This window comes from Hemitrygon akajei, chromosome 5, assembly GCF_048418815.1.
Source record: "Hemitrygon akajei chromosome 5, sHemAka1.3, whole genome shotgun sequence".
NCBI lineage: Eukaryota > Metazoa > Chordata > Chondrichthyes > Myliobatiformes > Dasyatidae > Hemitrygon > Hemitrygon akajei.
In genome coordinates, this window is record NC_133128.1 from 29,751,256 (window position 1) to 29,771,536 (window position 20,281).

The 20,281-nt window shown below is 39.7% G+C and overlaps 1 protein-coding gene across 1 annotated transcript in view; it reads right to left on the minus strand.

The window, feature by feature from the left end:
• The window catches only part of LOC140727583 (uncharacterized), a 41,904-nt gene that overhangs the window by 14,881 nt on the left and 6,742 nt on the right, over window positions 1-20,281 (minus strand). Inside the window, exons 2-3 of the mRNA XM_073045107.1 lie at window positions 12,484-12,806; window positions 7,972-8,071 (exon numbers count right to left, since the gene is read on the minus strand). Of these exons, the coding sequence (XP_072901208.1) occupies window positions 7,972-8,071; window positions 12,484-12,806 (423 nt within the window). The remainder of the gene's footprint in view (window positions 1-7,971; window positions 8,072-12,483; window positions 12,807-20,281) is intronic.

The following is a 20,281-nucleotide window of genomic DNA, read 5'->3' on the forward strand; positions in this document are numbered from 1 at the left end:
CTTTGTTCAAACAATCTCTTTGTGAACTGGTGAGGGTTCTCAAAGAATGCCTTTCTTGCCTTCTCTCTCTTCTTTCACTTTTTACGCTGTGACTCTGCACGACGGAGTGATGCTAACTTTATTTGAAACTGCTCTTGGAGACCAGCAAGCCCTGGCTTGTCACCCTCACTTGCTACCTTCCACCTCTGTCTCAACGATCTAAGCTCTCTCCTCAACCTACTAATCTCCTTCTGGCGCCTGCTTGGTTGCTGTGTAGGTTTTGCTTTCTTCAACTCAACTAAACCAAACCAAACCTGTACTTTCCAACATTATAAATCATATCACCCATCACTTCCAACTTTCTCTTTGATGTTCCCGAGAGTGTTCTCCAACATCATACTGATATCCTCATCAAACACACGCCAAGCCTTCTCATCTGCCATTGCTGGCCATTTGACCTTCCTCTTCTTCTCTACCACTTCACCACCGCCATCATGCAAAGAATCTACCTGGGTACCGTGGTCTGCAACCTGACCTGGGTTATCTCTCGTCTGACCTGGAGTATGATGACTCTCTCCAGAGCGAATTGCTGTGGCTTGTGTATCTGTGGTCGAAAAGACCACATCTTCTGTGCTTGAAGTAATTTCATCTTCATCCACTGGGATGGAATAGCACTTCAACGTTGCTTGGTGAACTCGTAAACCTTTAAATGCTGGAGAACGCTCTCCCACACCAACACATTGGACACTCAGAGCCTCTTATCCTAGCTCTTGGTCATAGTTGTTCCCTGTGTTTTCACAGAGTATTCCACAATACTGTGTGTTTCTGTTTTCTGCACTGAAGTAAATTACCTCATTCTCCACATGATATTGCATACCTTCATCCAATTCCCTCAGCTTGTCTACATCTCCCTCAATTCACTTTACTCCACCTCAGTACTCAAAATACCACTAAATTTTCTATCAATAGGGAAATAAGAAATCACCCACATAGATTGTGAAAAGCTGGACACCACACAGCTCTGCCTTAAGTTGCTTGTCACAGACTGCTAATCTGAAGGGGTCCTGTTTATTCCCATTCTTTCCTTTTTGTTCAATAATCAATATTCAATATATTTTGGCATGTTTCTTCCAATTTCATATTGTCTTCACTTTTACCAACCTCCTGCATGGAACCACATCAAATTCTTCCAGGAAGCTAAATACACAGTAGAATAGTGAGCTGGTTCCCGCTTAACTATTCTACTATGCACGTCCTCAAAAAGTACTTCATTATTTTTCTTTCCCAAATCCACATCGATTCTGCCCAATTCCATTATAGATTATTTGGAAAACATTTAAACCATTAATATTCCTTATTGATTCGTGTATATACTGTTTCTGTATATTCCAACAACATGGTTGTATCTCCCATAAAATAGCTTTAAAAATTGATTCTGAATAGGGCATACACAAAATAAAACTTATGGTAAACTGCAGTGATTAAAATGATCTATCGTGGTATCATGTGTCCCACAGTGAGAAAGGGTGACTTCTGACTGTGAAACTTCTCACTATCTGAATGCCCAGAGCATCGGGCTTCCTTTGAAAACTCTTGAGAGACTATTTTATCCATGTTGAGAGTTCTGAGAGCCCTCTTTAATAAAGTAGGTTGGGAAGGAGGTGACTGCATATGTCATGGACAAAAATGCAAAACCAGTTTTCACCTTCATCAGATTGGTGGATTAGCTGTAAATAGTACTCCAATTTAAAAATGTGCTTAAGAGCTCTGCTTTCAGATTTTTTTTTCTTCAGCATCACTGAATACACAGATAATGAACTGAGCATTCATTGCAAACATATCATTTCTGATAAAATTAAGTATGGCTGCAATGGTACAATTACTGTGCATTAAGCCCAAAACACTGGAGTGATAATGCGAAGGTTGGTAGTTTCTTGATTAGTAATGGTGTCAAAGGTTATGGGGAGGAGATAGGAGATGGAGTTGAGGGGGATAATAAATCAGCCATTATGGAATAACAGAACAAACTTGATGGGCTGAATAGCCAAATTCTGCTCCTATGCCTTATGCTACCTTATTGAGATTCATTTACTTGCAGGTATTTTCAGGAAAAGAACCAGGGGAAAAAAAGCAGATTAAGAAAAGGGTTAGAGGAACTAACTAACATTTAATGCACTTGCACCTACCTAATCATACCCTACTATTTTCTGGCCTGTTTCATGGAATATAAACAGAGGATTCTGGTTAACTGGGACATATCACTTTGATCCAATTAAGTGGCTGCCCCAATTAGTTGAAGTTTCATGAAAATAGTTAAAAAAGGTATAATAAAATTGAACTACCATTTAACTGAGAAACAAATCACATATTGAAGTGAAATATGGAACAGATTAGAACACTACAAATACCACTACAGTACTATAAAACTGTATTAGTTCCAAACAGTCGTCACAAAGGAGCTCATCCAGCATGTACACTGCTGTGTTCCTTTTATTGACTGTAAATAAACAAAATCAGGGCAAACTGCATTGCCTTCATGCACAGTCGATATTTTTCAAAATATCAAAACCCGCTACTTCATGATTCTCCGACTGTCAGCCCATAATGCAAGCAAACCCAATTAGCACTATTTTAAAATTGTTTGCTCTGGTGTCTAACGGCCACACAATTGCACACGACTGATACTAGTTAGAAACTGTTCGACAACAGTCTCTGGCGGTTCCAGGGTAATAACTCTTTCTGAAGCTGGTGGTATGGGACTTAAGCACCTCTGGTTGTTGAGAGTGAGAAGCATTCACTGAACGTTTTTGATGAAATACGCAATAGAGAAAGCTGAGCATCAGTAGATTTTGGGTAATTTATTTGTTCATGTTCTATATATTATTTGTTTACATTTTCTAATTATTTGCATGATTTGTTCTTTTTCAGACACAGATGCTTATTGGTCTTTGTTGTGTGTTTCTTGTGAATTCGAGTATGTTTCTTTGTTTTGTGGGAGTCTGCAAGAAGATGAATCTCAGAGTTGGATATGGTAGACATACTTTGAAAATAAATTTGCTTTGAACGTTGTTTTGGAATAACATTTTTCTTGTGTCCTTCCAGTTTCTGTCCATTATTAATTACATTTGAAGCAGCGTGGATTTACTACCTTTGTCAACAATTTACTTCCTTTTTCACCATTAGCTGTTGTTTTCAACCAAGTTAGCTACATTTTTCAACCACTGCAGTTCTTATGGTGCAGTATATCCCAAAAACCTCCAGGATTTGCTCAAAGCTTCAGAGAAGAAACACAATTATAAAGCAGCACAGTATGTGACAAGGCAAAGATGTAGAAAGGAAGCAGAAGCTGTTGTGGATCTCTTGTACCTTCTGCCATTGTCCTTCTAAGTGACAGTGGTGGCTTTATGAGATACTATCAAAGGAGATCTGGTAAGTTGGGGCAGTTCATTTTTCAGATGATACACATTAACTAACATTCAGTGGTCCAGAGATGGAGGAAGTGATTGGTGAAGGTACTAATTAATTTCATCAGGGAAGTGGCAAGTTTGCATCACATGCCTCAGCTGTATTGTTAATGCTGGAAAGGCTTTGGGAAGGTATTAAGCGAGTCATTCTCCACAGAATATCAACCTTCTGACCACCTATTGTGGCCGTATTCATTTGTCGCAGGTGAGGATTTATGAATGAAACTGAACATGGCAGAACTATCACCATATATCTGCATTTCTGGAAGGAAGGTCATTGATACAATCAATTGAAGATTGTGGTCAATTTACTTTTCAATGAATATGTATTATTCTGTATGTTGGTTACTTGTCGGTCTTTGTGTGTAGTTTTTCATTGATTCTTTATGCTACTGTGAATTCCTGCAAGGAAATGAATCTTAGTGTAGTATATGGTGACATATGAGAATAAATTTATTGAATTTTGAACTTTGAACTCAACTTTGAATAATGGTTGTAGTGGAAAGTTACCATTTGAAAAATATGGGTAATTTGATCTAGTGCTTTGAGTCCTGCATCCCATCCCTCCCACTCAGCATAACTAACACTTGAGATTAGGAAGGTACTCTATATTGGATGGTGGTGTGAAAACTGTTTTACTTGAATCTGGCTGGAAATTACTTCTGAGGGCAATTAAATATTTATCACTTTCATGTATGTGGTATCATTGAAAGTTGCGACCATGTAGGAACAATAGTCTCCTTCAGGGAACAGAACCTAGTGAAGAAATTTTTTGTGTTTGTCTCTGTTTCAAGTATTTTAATTCCATGTTTAATAGATAACTAAATTTTAATTTCCCAGTTACCTATGTGGTAGTCAGACTCATCTTTTTAATAATTGATTTGGAATTCTAATTATTAGTCCAGCTGCATAATTATAAGTCCAGCTGCATAATTATAATTATAGGGTATTTACAATTAAAGCCTGTCATGGAACTGTACAGAACAGTGTTTTAAATGCATTATTTCAATATGATCGACAAAGCTAAATTTGGTTGATATACACCAAGGCTCATTTTACGTTCAAGATTAAAGTATATAGCTAGCACACATTAACTAGTGGACATGTACTCTGAAACTGAACCTTATAGTTCAAAGTATATTTATTATCAAAGTTGAGATGTGTCTTCTGGCAGGCGGTCATAAAACAAAGAAATACCAAAGAACCCATTTAAAGAAAAAAACCCACACAAAACAATCAAACCTGCAAAAAAAAAAAACAAAAAACAAATCACAGCAATAAAAAGAGAAAACTATAAACAGAACATTAAACATCAAGCTATAGAGTCCCCAAAAATGCATTCACAGCCATGTGCCTCTGGGTTAAGTGAAGCCTGTCCAGGTGCCAATGGCTGCAGCCACAGCTACCGCGTCAGTAAATTCACTACTGTGTGTCAATGGCTGCAGGTCTCAACCACACAAATAAAGCATTTAACAGTAAAGACACTAAACATGAAATTGCAGCCAGAAGTGGGTCCATCACCATGAGCTGCCAAGGCAATTGGACCTTCCAGCCTGGGAACCAAGACTGCAGCACCTTCCGCCGGCAACACTGAGTAGGATACCAGTCAAGCACAGGCAGGTGGCACTGAACACCCATTCGTTTTCCATTCTCATTGAACTTAATCTGGCTCAACGCTTTACTCAGAGTGGAGCAATGGAGCCAACCACGGGTTTGTGCTAGGTTGTGCTATTAGGAATAAACACAGCCACCCCCAGCTACAGCCACAGCTGTATTCCATGCCGAATCCCCCAGGAAATCACAGAAGCGCCAGATCATTCAGTTGTCCCAAAAATATATTGTTTGCAGCCTGTAACTTCCCTTTTTAACAATCACAGTTCAGAAGTATATTTAGAAGACGAGTATCCAGAGTTTTGTAAACTGTCTGCAAGATGTTGCCGTTGAACATTGGTGCTATCTTGCCGGAATACAATTATATGTTAATTATTCACTGCATATGCTACTGGATAAGTTAGGGCAGGTTGCCTTGTATAGGAATGTCATGAGTTTGAGAAAGGCTATTGAGATGGAGAAAACCATACAACACAGCAGCATAATTTTAAATGAAAGCATTCAAAGTACACAAAGTAAAATTATTTTTCATCAGCTGAAGGTCCAAAAAATGATTAGCAGACAAGTCCAGAGGACAGAAAATATTCAAGGCAACCTCAATATAATGGTCAAATGATAGACATTTACAGCAGACATTTCTGGGGAATTAAATTTCGGCCAGGTCTTGGTACACCAATCAAACATTTTCGTACCAAGATCTCAGTATCTTGAATTACCTTTCGAAATGTTATTTGAAGCAGAACAGTCCAACACCAAAAGGCTTAGAAAGCTTGTTGTTTGATTCTGTACTGTTATAATCTATTTGTGATCCGTGTACTAGAAACAATGGCATATGAAAGAAGCCCTCATGTTTATGATCCCTCAAAGTCGATTACTTCAAAATTAAATAAATCGAAGAAATTTTGCAACATCCAAATTTTCTATTTTAGAAGAACATTTTCCATTTTTTAAACTATATTTAATAGAAAGCCAATAAATGTAACTAAGAAATATCTGTTCTTTTAACTGTTCAAATGTGGCAAGATAAAAAAATCTAATTATTTCTTTAAATATGTTTAAAACTTCGAGTGTAAACGTGCAACTTTACACACAAGCAACACACACAAAATGCTGGTGGAACACAGCAGGCCAGACAGCATCTATAGGGATGGGGTAAGAAGGGGAGGAGGGGCATTAACAGAACTTAGAGAAGTCAATGTTCATGCCATCAGGTTGGAGACTACCCAGCCTGTATACAAGGTGTTGTTCCTCCAACCAGAGAGTGGCTTCACCTTGACTATTAACACCCCTCCTCCCCTTCATACCCCATCCCTGATATAGTATTTTTCCCCCTCTTTTTTCTCTCTGCCCATCACTGCCTGTTCTCCATCTACCTCTGGTGCTCCCCTCCCCCTTTCTATCTCCCGAGACCTCCAGTCCCATGATTCTTTCCCTTCTCCAGCTCTGTATCACTTTTGCCAATCACCTTTTCAGCTCTCAGCTTCACCCCACCCCCTCCGGTCTTCTCCTATCATTTCGCATTTCCCCCTCTCCCTCCTACTTTCAAATCTCTTACTATCTTTCCTTTCAGTTAGTCCTGACGAATGGTCTCAGCCCAAAACGTCGACTGTACTTCTTCCTATAGATGCTGCCCGGCCTGCTGCGTTCCACCAGCATTTTGTGCGTGTTGCTTGAATTTCCAGCATCTGCAGATTTCCTTGTGTTAACTTTAAACACAAGGTAGATTTCAGTTGCCAAAATAGTCTAAAACAATTATAATCTTTTTTTTTTTTAAATTTTTTTTATTAGTTTTTCAAAACATTTTACAAAATTAAAAACCCCAAATCCCAATGAGGAGCATTAATACAGTGCAAGATTAAGCATACAATAACAATTTGCTACAAAGGAAGAGAATTTAACAAAAAAGCACCTAATTAAAAGACAAGTGAGCTTAGTGTCCTCCCCAAGCCCCACAACACAAGAAAAAAACAACAACAACAACTCCAGACCAACCACCACACAGTATAAAGAGTACAAGTCCGGACAGTCAAACTCCCAGACTGTGAATACACTTAGCAACAGAGGATAATAATGCCTGCTACCAGAAAAAAAGGGAGCTGAAAGCAAGGGACCGAAAAGAAGAAGAAAAAAGAAAAAACCCTAGTCAAGAGGAAGGCTATGAAAGTACTCGATAAAAGGTCCCCAGACCTTATGGAACTTTAGATCCGAATTAAGAACTGAATAATGAATTTTTTCGAGGTCCAAGCAGGCCATAATGTCGTTAAGCCATTGTGCATGAGTGGGCGGGGCAACATCTCTCCATCTAAGGAGGATCAAGCGTCTAGCCAGGAGAGAGGCAAAGGATAGTATTCGGCATTTGGTCGGACCCAGACATAAATCTGTCTCGCCCCAAAAACTGAGCAGAGCAATTAAGGGGTTAGGTTCTAGGTGCTGATTCAGAATACCCGATAATGTAGTGAAGACATCTTTCCAGAATTTCTCCAAGCTAGGACAGAACCAGTACATATGGATGAGAGAGGCCACGCCCCTCTTGCATTTATCACAGAGCAGACTAATGCCAGGGTAGAATTGAGATAGTTTAGATTTAGACATATGGGCTCTATGAACAATCTTAAACTGTAAGAGGCAATGGCGAGCACAAAGGGAGGTTGAGTTAACCGATTTGAGAACTGAGTCCCAGCTCTCCTCGGATAAGGAGATATTTAAATCCTGCTCCCAGGCCATTTTAATTTTATCCACAGAGGCCCGTCGTAAGGCTGCTAGTTTATCTCGGATAATTGAAATTAAACCTTTACCTAGTGGATTAATGGAAAGAAATAGGTCCATAGCATTTTTCGCAGGCATTTCAGGAAAGTTAGGAATTAAAGGAGCAGTAAATCTATTTTTTTAAGATAGAAATCAGACTGATTGTACTTACCTTCTGTAGTCAACCCTCCACGGACTACAATGTCCTTCAGTCCAAGCAAATTACCGCAGCTTAATGATTTTAGGATTTCCGAACATCCTCTTCTTTGGGTCTGTAGAAAAGACGACATGATTTTTCTCTCTCCTAAATAAAATCGAAGGTCAGCAAGAATTTAGAGTCAACTCGGTTAGAAGATACGCAGTAATCTTGCGGTGACCTCAGATTGGCTTCGAAAGCATCAACACATCAGTCAATGTATTCGGGAAATTACATTGAAGTGAAACAATCAAAAGGAATAAGGGAAAATCGAAACTGATATAAATCGGCTAATGTAACCAGGAAACGCTTTGAGATGTAAAGCTACAGAAGTCATAGCTCCTTCCTCGCTGACAGGGTTCAAACAGGCTAAAGATTATTAGCCTACCCCTTATTCTTAAACCGTGGCCTCTGGTTCTGGACTCCCCCAACATCACGAACATGTTTCCTGCCTCTAGCGTGTCCAATCCCTTAATAATCATATGTTTCAATCAGATCCACTCTCATCCTTCTAAATTCCAGTGTATACAATCCCAGTTACTCCAATCTTTCAACATATGACAGTCCCGTCATTCTGGGAATTAACCTTGTGAACCTACGCTGCACTCCCTCAATAGCAAGAATGTCCTTCCTCAAATTTGGAGACCAAAACTGCACATATTACTCCAGGTGTGGTCTCATCAGTACCCTGTACAACTGCAGAAGGACCTCTTTGCTGCTGTACTCAACTCCCCTTGTTATGAAGGCCAACATGCCATTAGCTTTCTTCACTGCCTGCTGTACCTGCATGCTTACTTTCACAGTGACTGTTGAACAAGGACACCTAGATCTCATTGTACTTCCCCTTTTCCTAACTGGACACCATTCAGATAGCAATCTGGCTTCCTCTTCTTGCCACCAAAGTGGATAACCTCACATTTATCCACATTAAACTGCATCTGCTATGCATCTGCCCACACACCCAACCTGTCCAAGTCACCCTGCATTCTCAAAACATCCTCCTCACATTTCACACTGCCACCCAGCTTTGTCTCATCTGAAAATTTGCTAATGTTACTTTTAATCCCTTCATCCAAGTCCAGGTACACTACATCCAGTGGATTTTCCTTGTCCATTTTCATAGTTACATACTCAATAAATTCCAGAAGATTAGTCGAGCATGATTTCCCCTTCGTAAATCCATGCTGACTTGGACTGATCCTGTTGCTGCTATCCAAATGTGCTGTTATTTCATCTTTTATAATTGACTCCAGCATCTTCCCTACCACTGATGTCAGGCTAACTGCTCTATAATTCCCTGTTTTCTCTCTCCCTCCCTTCTTAAAAAGTGGGATAATATTAGCTACCCTCCAATCCACAGGAACTGATCCTGAATCTATAGAACACTGGGAAATGATTACCAATGAGTCCATGATTTCTAGAACCACCTCCTTAAGTACCCTGGGATGCAGACCATCAGGCCCTGGAGATTTATCAGCCTTCAGTCCTATCAGTCTACCCAACACCATTTTCTGCCTAATGCGAATGTTTGTGTCTTCCTTAGTGAAGACAGATCCAAAGTACCTGTTCAACTCATCTGCCATTTCCTTGTTCCCCATAATAAATTCAACTGTTTGTCTTCAAGGGCCCAACTTTGGTCTGAACTAATTTTTTCTTCTTCACAATACCTAAAGAAGCTTTTACTATACTCCTTTATATTCTTCGCTAGCATACCTTTGAACCTCACCTTTTCTCCCCGTATTGCGTTTTTTAGTGATCTTCTGTTACTTTTTAAAAAGTTTCCCAATCCTCCGGCTTCCTGCTCATCTTTGTTATGTTATCTTATTTTTATACTGTCCTTGACATCTTGTCAGCCACGGTCACCCCTTACTCTCCTTAGAATCTTCCTTCCCCTTTGTAATGAGCTGGTCTTGCACCTTCTGTATTATTCCCAGAAATACCTGCCATTGTTGTTCCATTGTTGTGAATAGGGAACACAAATATATCAGAACAGATTAAAACTAGCAAAGCAAAGGAAGGTTTAAGATAATCTCCTGGGCAAGGATCCTAACATCTCCTGATCCCACTCCCGTCTCAGCTAAGACCCCAGGTGAGAACTCCTGCTCAGGTACCACCACCTCTCCTCATCAGCTCCTTGCCTCACACGCTTCTGCTAACACTCGTCCTCCCCTCACTTCTCCAAGTCCCCCCTCTTTCCACCGCCTCACCTCCCGATTCCTCCAATTCACTGCCCTCTTCTGACCCCATGCATGACCCTGTTGTATCCCCATCATCCCCATCCCCTGCCGTCCCCTGTCCCACCTGCTTCTCCCTGTGAGGCACAATATCCTGTCCTCAGCACGGTCTCATCTTTGTTTTCCCTATTTTCATCCATTTCCCAGCACTCAAATACACGCAAGGGGTCTGGGGACAAGCATTACATCTGTCCCTATACCTTCTCCCTATCATCCAGGGCTCTAAACAGCCCATGCAGGTGAGGCTGTCTTTCACAGGTGAATCCTGTGGATCGGCATATGGGAGGGAGATTGAAAATGCTGATTATTATAATATGAGGAATCCGGAGATCCATGAGCCAGTCCTCATCATGGGATCAGAGGTGAAGACAGTCAGCAACTTTAAAGTTCACGGCATTATCATTTCAGAGGATCTTTCCATTACGAACAAGGCAGCGCCTCTACTTCCTTCAACACCAATGCCCTTGAACAGAAAGCGTACAAAAAGTAATGGATACAGCCCAGTCTGTCACAGGTTCTCAATATTTAATAATATATTTTTTACCTGCAACTGTTTTTTGCACACTTGCTGTTTGTCAGATGTATGCAGCTTTTCCCCAATTCTATTGTCCTCTTTTTTTAAAATTTATTACAAATACAAGAAAATGTATCTCAGGGTATTATATGGTGACATATATGAACTTTGATAATAAATTTATATTAAACATCAACTTCGGTGTTACGTATTGCATCTGATGCTCCCATTGCCGTTTCTTCTACATCAATGAGGATGGACGCAGATTGGGGGACAGCTTCACCAGCACTTTTGCCCCACCTGCCCAACAGGCAGGATCTCACGATGGTCAGCCATTTTAGTTCCATTTCCACACTGACATTTCTGAGCACAACCTCCTCTGTCAGGTGAGAGCAAATTAGAGAAACAGTACCTTGCATGCTGCTGGGACAGCCTCCAATCTGGCAGCATGAATCATAAATTCTCAAGCTTCCATTAATCACTCCCCTCAATCTCTCTCCCCCTTAATTTTTTTTTCTTTTCTCTCTTCTAGTGACCTAATTGGCCTCCATAACTCCATACCTTGCCCCTCCTCCACACTCTTCATTATCCATACACTGCTCTCAATGGTCCTTATGAAGGGTCTAGGCCCAAAACATCAACTGTTCATTTCTTTCCATGTATAGTTCCTGGCCTGCTGAGTTCCCCTCGCATTTGTATGTATTATGTAGTTAAGGTGCATTCCACACTTTGATGTTTAATATTCTGTATGTTTAAAGCTTGCTTTTGTGAAATGACTTGTTCTTTTTAAAAAAAAATCATAGGTTGGGTGTTTGATAATTCTTTAAATAGGTTGCATGATCGCTTTTTCTGTGGCAGCCCGTGGAAGAACAAACCTCAGTTGTACACAGCATACATACTGTACTGTGGTAATAAATGTATATTGATACTTCAAAGCTTGATTTCGTACTTCACTGCATTTGTATTACTACATTTGGTGTTTTCTTCTAATTGAATTCAACATAGCAATAAGATTTTACCAAATGACAGAATAATGCCATTCAGGCTCCACTTAAGAGCAATTCACCTAGTCCCCAGTAAGTAATACTATCCAGTCTTTTCTCTATGGCCCATTAAATTCATTCCTTTTAGATACTTAACCAGCTCTTTATAGATCTCTGGAATTAAACCTCTATCTACTATCCCTGTCAGTGTATTCCAGATGCTAAACACACTGTATAAAATTCTTTCCTTTTAAGTTTACTTAGAAACAATACCCCAATGATGAGTTAGCAGCATTTATATTATGCTTTACATCACAGTTCCAGATACCCATCAACATTACAAATCTAAGTGCAAATCAGTTCTGAGCCAAGTGAGGAAAGAATATAAAGACATTAAATATGGTAAAAATCATTTTGCCACACTAATTTTATCCATCATTCTGTTACATCAACTCGATTTTCATCCCATTTCACAACTCTTTCTTTACATTCCCAAAAATTAATCTGATAACAACCTCCATTTCATATATTAAGGGGTTCTTAAGAGAACACTTTCTTGTGAAGTACAACTATTGCAACAATTTTGTCTGAGTTATTTTTCTGGATAGCATTTTGAGTATTATGGTTTTCAGCTAATGGAAAAATATCTTTCAAGTCGACGAACACTGAAAAATCATCAAGAAATTCTAATAGTTTGGAGGCAAGAACATTAAAATCTCCACATGCAGATAAATATCTTCTGATGCACATAAATTACCTGTGAAATTACCAACTCCGTGGCTGTTGCACCTTGTGGTGGATTCAGTATTTGTCCTCGCCTTCGCAGTTGCTCCTCTTGTCCTTCCATTGATATCAGGTGCAGGAATTGCAGATTGGTTTCAGCTGTTGATGGCTCTCCATTCGTTTCTGTTATACTCCAATAGGTCAAAGCGTAATCAATAAGTTGCTGTTTGTCCAACAATGGAGAAAGCTCGAAACCTTGTTTATTTAGGTACTTCAATATATCCTCATGCAGAACCTTCCTGCGTTTTAGGAGCTCTTCTGCATTTTGGCTGTGGTTCAGAATGATACCGATGAGGTCTGCAAGAAAGTTCAAGAATATGTAATTTATATGCACGTAAATGCCCTAGTAAAATAAGAAATTGTGAGTAAAATAATTAATACACTAAGGTAAATACAAATGAGAAATTAAGCCGTTTCTCTACTGCAACTAAAAATAAATAGTGATTCTGAGGGAGAAAAATGGCCACAGTTGCCCGGTTTGCTGCCTCTTACTCAGGGGTTGAGATTCAATACTGACTTCCTCTGCTGTCCATGCAGTCTGCACTGTGACCAAGTGGGTTTCTTCCTGGAGATGGATTTCCTTCCAAATTCCACGAGACTAAAGGCTGATGGGCCACCGTAATGCATAGGTAAATGGAGGAACTTAGGAGCTGAAGGGAATGTGGGTGGTTTAAAATAGGATTAATGAGTGTAAATGGGTACTTGAGACATGTGAGGTGAAGAATTTTTTTCTTTTCTGTATGGCATCCATTATGCTTAATGACACAGACAGACATTTTAAAGCAACACACACAAGGAACTCAGCAGGTCAGGCAGTAGCTATGGAAAAGAGTAAACAGTCAGCATTTAGGGCTGAGACCCTTTATCACAATTGCAAAGGAGTAGGAGTGAAACAGACTATGAAGATGGAGGGAGGAGAGGAAAGTGATAGATGAAACCAGGAGAGGGGGAGTGAAGAGCTGGGAAGTTGATTGGTGAAATAGATTAAGATTCAGAGTAAAGGGAATCTGATAGGAGACGACAGAAGATCATGCAAGAGAGGGAAGGGGAGGAGCGGCAGAGGGAGGTGATTGCAGGTAAAGAGATAAATTGAGGGAGCGAAACAGGAATAGAGAATGGTGAAGCGGGGTGTAAGGCAATTACCAGAAGTTCAAGAAATCATGTTGGAGGCTATCCAGACAGAATATAAGGAGTTGCTCCTCCAACCAGAGTGTGGCTTCATCGCTGCAGTGGAGGCGGCCATAGACTGATATGTTGGAATGGGAAAAAGTAGAATTGAAATGGGTAGCCACTAGGAGATCCAGCTTTTTGTGACAGACAGAGCAAAAGTGCTCGGTGAAGTCGTCTCCCAATCTACATCGGGTCTCACCAATCTACAGGAGGCCACACCAGGAGCAGCAGACGCAGCATATGATCCCAACAGACCAACTGGTGAAGAGTCGCCTCACCTGGAAGGACTCTTTGGGGCCCTGAATGATAATGAGGGAGGTGGTGTCCTCCCTCTCATAATACTAACATACCATTTACCTTCCTGTTCTCCGATTACATCCACTGGCTTTCAGTGACATGTGCACAAGGACACAAGGACACCGAGCTTCCTTTGAACATTAATACCATCCAATCTCTTGCTTGCCATTTACACAATACTGTATTTCTGTTTTGTGCACTAAAGTAAATGACCTCATGTATTTTCCACATGATATTGCATACCCTCATCCAATTCATTCAGCTTGTCCACATCTCCCTCAATTCACTTTACTCCACCTCAGTACTCACAATACCACTATATTTTGTATTAATAGGAAAATTAGAAATTTGACATAACACTCAAGCCAAATTACTCAGGTAGATTGCGAAAGGCTGGATTCCACATCTCTGCCTTATTCTGCTCGTCACAGACTGTTAATCTGAAGTGGTTCTGTTTATTCCCATCATTTGCTTTCTGTTTAATAATATATTTCAGCATGATCCCTCCAATTCCATATTATCTACAGCTTTAACAACCTCCTGCACGGGACCATATCAAAATCTTCCAAGCAGCTAAATACACCATGTTTGCTGGCTCCTGCTCATCTATTCTACTAAACATGTCCTCAAAGAATACTTCGGCATTTTTCTTTCCAAGATTCACATTAATTCTGCCTATTTCCATTATAGTTTATTTGGAAAACATTTAAACCATTAATATTCCTTATTGATTCGTGTATATACTGTTTCTGTATATTCCAACAACATGGTTGTATCTCCCATAAAATAGCTTAAAAAATTGATTCTGAATAGGGCATACACAAAATAAAACTTATGGTAAACTGCAGTGATTAAAATGATCTATCGTGGTATCATGTGTCCCACAGTGAGAAAGGGTGACTTCTGACTGTGAAACTTCTCACTATCTGAATGCCCAGAGCATCAGGCTTCCTTTGAAGAGTCTTGAGAGACTATTTTATCCATGTTGAGAGTTCTGAGAGTCCTCTTTAATAAAGTAGGTTGGGAAAGGGGTGACTGCATATGCCACAGACAGAAGTGCAAAACCAGTCTTCACCTTCACCAGATTTGTGGAATAGCTGCAAGTGGTTTCATAATTTAAATATGCACATTAGAGTCTGCTTTCAGAGTTTCTCTTCTGCCCACTGAATACATAAATGAACTGAGCATTCAATGCAAATACATCCTTTCTGATAAATCCAATATATTGGGTTTGAAGCAGAAATGATAGCTTCTTGATTAGTAAAAGTGTCAAAGGTTATGTGGAGCAGGTAGGAGAATGGAGCTGAGAGGGATAATAAATCAGCCGTTATGGAATAACAGAACAAACCTGATGTGCTGAAAAGCCAAATTCTACTCCTATGTCTCGTTACCTTCTTGAGATTCGTTCACTTGCAGGCAATTTCAGGAATAGAAGCAGAAAAGAAAGGCATGTTAAGAAATGGTTAAGAGAAACAAAGAAAAATAGCATCTACAATGATGAAAAAAATTGAAGGGCTCCAATTGCACCATTTCCAAAGTAATTTTTCAGGTTAGGAAAGGTATTCAGCACTAACATTTATTGCACTCACACCTAACTAATCATACCCTATATTTTCAACCCTATTTCATGGAATATAAACACAGGATTCTGGTTAATTGGGACACATCAGGCTCAATACACTTTCATCCAATTAAGTGTCTGCACCAATTAGCTGAAGTTCCATGAAAATAGTTAAGGTATAATAAAGCCAAGCTACCATTTAACTAAAAATGATGTATTTAAATAAAATACAGAACAGATTAGAACTCTACAAATACCACTACAGTACTATGAAACTATCAGTTGCTAATAGTTATCACAAAGGAATTCATCTGACAAGTACGCTCATTTTATTGACTAAATAAAAAAAATCAGTGCAGACTGCATTGCATTCACTGCCTCCCTGCATAGTCAAAATAAAGCAAAACTCACTGTCAGCCCATGATGCAAGCAAATGCAACTAACACTATTTTAAAATAGTTTGCTCTGGTATCTAACGGCCACACAATTGCACACGACTGATACTAGTTAGAAACTGTTCAACAATAGTCTCTGGCAGTTCCAGGGTACTAACTCTTTCTGAAGCTGGTGGTATGGGACTTAAGCACCTCTGGTTGTTGAGAGTGAGAAGCAGTCACTGAACGTTTTTGATGAAATACGCAATAGAGAAAGCTGAACATCAGTAGATTTTGATTATTTGTTCATGTTCTACATATTATTTGTTTACATTTTCTAATTATTTGCATGATTTGTTCTTTTTCAGACACAGATGCTTATTAGTCTTTCTCCTGTGTTTCTTGTGAATTCGAGTATGTTTCTTTGTTTTGTGGGAGTCTGCAAGAAGATGAATCTCAGTTGGATATGGTAGACATACTTTGAAAATAAATTTGCTTTGAACATTGTTTTGGAATAACATTTTCCTTGTGTCCAGTTTCTGCCTATTATTAATTACACTTGAAGAGGTGTTCCTTTGTCAACAATTCACATCCTTTTCCCAACCATGTTAGCTACATTTTTTCAACCACTGCAGCTCTTGTGGCGACTGGTATCCAAAAAGCTCCAGGGTTTGGTCAAAGCTTCAGAGAAGAAACACAATTATAAAGCAGCACAGTATGTGACAAGGCAAAGATGTAGAAAGGAAGCAGAAGCTGTTGTGGATCTCTTGTACCTTCTGCCATTGTCCTTCTAAGTGACAGTGGTGGCTTTCTGAGATACTATCAAAGGAGACCTGATAAGTTGGGGCAGTTCATTTTTCAGATGATACACATTAACTAACATTCAGTGGTCCAGAGATGGAGGAAGTGATTGGTGAAGGTACTAATTAATTTCATCAGGGAAGTGGCAAGTTTGCATCACATGCCTCAGCTGTGTTGTTAATGCTGGAAAGGCTTTGGGAAGGCATTAGGCGAGTCATTCTCCACAGAATATCAACCTTCTGACCACCTCTTGTGGCCGTATTCATTAGGCTAGCTCAGTTAAGTTTGCAAGATGTTGACGGTGAGGAATTTAATGAAAGTAAGGGAGTTGACTGACTTTTACTAGAAATGATCAGTGACATTCACTTCTCTAATGCAAGTAGAATTTATGAATGGTGCTGAGGTTTTGTCGCAGGTGAGGAGTTATGAATGAAACTGAACATGGTAGAATCACCATCTTATATCTGCATTTCTGGAAGGAAGGTCATTGATAAAATCAATTGAAGATTGTGGTCAATTCACTTTTCAATGAATATGTATTATTCTGTACATTGGTTACTTGTCAGTCTGTAGTTTTTCATTGATTCTTTATATCTATTTGTTCTACTGTGAATTCCTACAAGGAAATACATCATAGGATAGTATATAGTGAAATATACACACGTTAATAATAAATTTACTTTGAATTTTGAACTCTGATCTCTGTGTATAGAGGTTGTAGTGGAAAGTTATCATTTGAAAAACATGGGTAATTTGATCTGGAGCTTTCAGTCCTGCACCCCATCCCTCCCAATCAGCATAGTCCATTCTTGATGCAAAGAAGGTACTACATAATAGATGGTAACATGAATATTTCCATTTTACTTGAAACCGGTTGGAAATTATTTTGCCACATCAGTTGAGGGAACCATCATAACTCCATCTCTTTAAGGTTCATCTCTTTAATCTTGATTGCATTTAGCGTTAGCATATCTTGTGAAGCCATATTATTTCTTTCATGCACAGGACAGGGACATTTATTGCTCACTACTAAATTGTTTACATGTTTTGCTCAGATACTACTGAGGGGAATTAAATATTAATCTCTTTAGTGTGTACCTGGTATCACTGAAAGTTCCGACCATGTAGGAACAATAGGTTTCCTTTCCTGAAGGAGACGAGTGAAGAAATTTAGTGTTTGTCTCTGTACCCATGAAGTATATCAAGTCCATATTTATTAAATAATGCAATTTTAATTTCCAAGTTACCTATGTTGTAGTCAGATTTACCTTTTTAACAATGGATTTTGAATTCTAATTATTAGTCCAGCAGCTTAATTACAATCATACATTGTTTACAATTAAACCTGCCATGGAACTGTGCAGAACAGTATCTTAAATGCATTATTTCAACATGGACAAAGCTAAATTTGGCTGACATATGCCAAGGCTTGTCTGCATATGCTTGTAAAGATGAAACATCTGTTTGTTTGGCACGATACATGATGTAACATAGAAACTAATTTCATATTAGAAACAGAAAACCTATAGCACAATACAGGCCCTTCAGCCCACAATGCTATGCCAAACATGTATGCACTTTAGAAATTACCAAAGATTACCCATAGCCCTCTACGTATTTTTCTAAGCTCCATGTACCTGTCCAGGAGTCTCTTAAAAGACCCTATTGTATCTGCCTCCACCACCATTGCCGGCAGCTCATTTCACGAACTCACCACTTTCGGCATAAAAAACTTATCCCTACTCCCCAGCACCTTAAAACTGTGCCCTCTCATGCCAGCCATTTCAGTCCTGGGGAAAAAGCATCTGACTATACACATGATCAATGCCTCTCATTGTCTTGTACACCTCTACCAGGTCACCTCTCATCCTACGCCACATCAAGGAGAAAGGGCCAAGTTCACTCAACCTATTCTCAAAAGGCACGCTCCCCAAACCAGGCAACAACCTCAAATCTCCTCTGCACCCTTTCTATAGTTTCAGCATCCCTCCTGTAGTGAGGTGACCAGAACTGAGCACAGTACTCCAAGTGAGTCCAGCATTACCTCTCTCTGCTCTTAAACCTAATACTTGGTTCATGAAAGCCAATGCACCATATGCCTTCGTAACCCTAATGTGCAGCAGCTTTGAGTGTCCTATCGACTCAGACCCCAAGATCCCTCTGATCCGCCACACTGCCAAGAGCCTTACCATTAATACTATATTCTATCATCATATTTGACATACCAAAATGAACCACCTCAGACTTATCTGAGTTAAACTCCATCTGCTTAGCCTAGTTTTTCATCCTATTGATGTCCCGCTATAACCTGACAGCCCTTCACACTATCTACAACACACCCAACCTTTGTGTCATCAGCAAATTTACTAACCCAACCCTCCACTTCCTCATGCAGGTCATTTATGAAAATCATGGAGAAAGGGTCCCAGAACAGATCTGAGGCTCACCACTGGTCACCAACCACCATGCAGAATATGACCTGTCTACAACCACTCTCCACCTTCTGTGGACAAGTCAATTCTGGATCCACAAAGCAAGGTTCCCATGCCTCCTTGCTTTTTCCAATAAGCCTTGCATGGGGTAACTTATCAAATGCCTTGCAGAAATCCATATACACTACATCTACTGCTCTTCCATCATCGATGTGTTTAGTCACATCCTCAAAAAATTCAATCAGGATCGTAAGGCATAGCCTGCCTTTGACAAAGCCATGTTGACTATTCCTAATCACATTATGCCTTTACAAATGTTCATAAAACTTGCCTCTCAGGATCTTTTCCATCAACTTACCAACCACTAAAGTAAGACTCACTTGTCTACAATTTCCTGTGTTATCTCCACTCCCTTTCTTGAATAAAGAAACACCTGCAACCCTCATCCTCGGGAACCTCTCCTGTCCCCGTTGATGATGCAAACGTCATCACCAGAGGCTCAGCAATCTCCTCTCTCACTTCCCACAGTAGCCTGGGGTACATCTCATCCAGTTCCAGTGACTTATCCAACTTGATGTTTTCCAAAAGCTCCAGCACATCCTCTTTCTTAATATCTATATGCTCAAGCTTTTCCATCCGCTGTAAGTAATCCCTACAACTGCCAAGATCCTTTTCCATAGAGAATACTGAAGCAAAGTAATCATTAAGTATCATTGCTATCTCCTCTGGTTCCATACACACTTTTCCACTGTCACACTTGATTGGTCCTATTCTCTCACGTCTTATCCACTTGCTCTTCACATACTTGTAGAATGCCTTGGAGTTTTCCTTAATCCTGCTCGCCAAGGCCTTCTCATGACCCCATCTGGCTCTCCTGATTTCATTAAGCTCCTTCCTGCTAACCTTATAATCGTCTAGATCTCTATCACCTAGTTTTTTGACCTTTCATAAGCTTTTTTCTTCTTGACTAGATGTTCAACAGCCTTTATACACCAAGATTCCTGTATCCTCCCATCTTTTCCCTGTCTCATTGGAATGTACCTATGCAGAATGCTAAACAAATACCACCTGAACATTTGCCACATTTCTGCTGCACATTTCCCCAAGAACATCTATTCCCAATTTATGCTTCCAAGT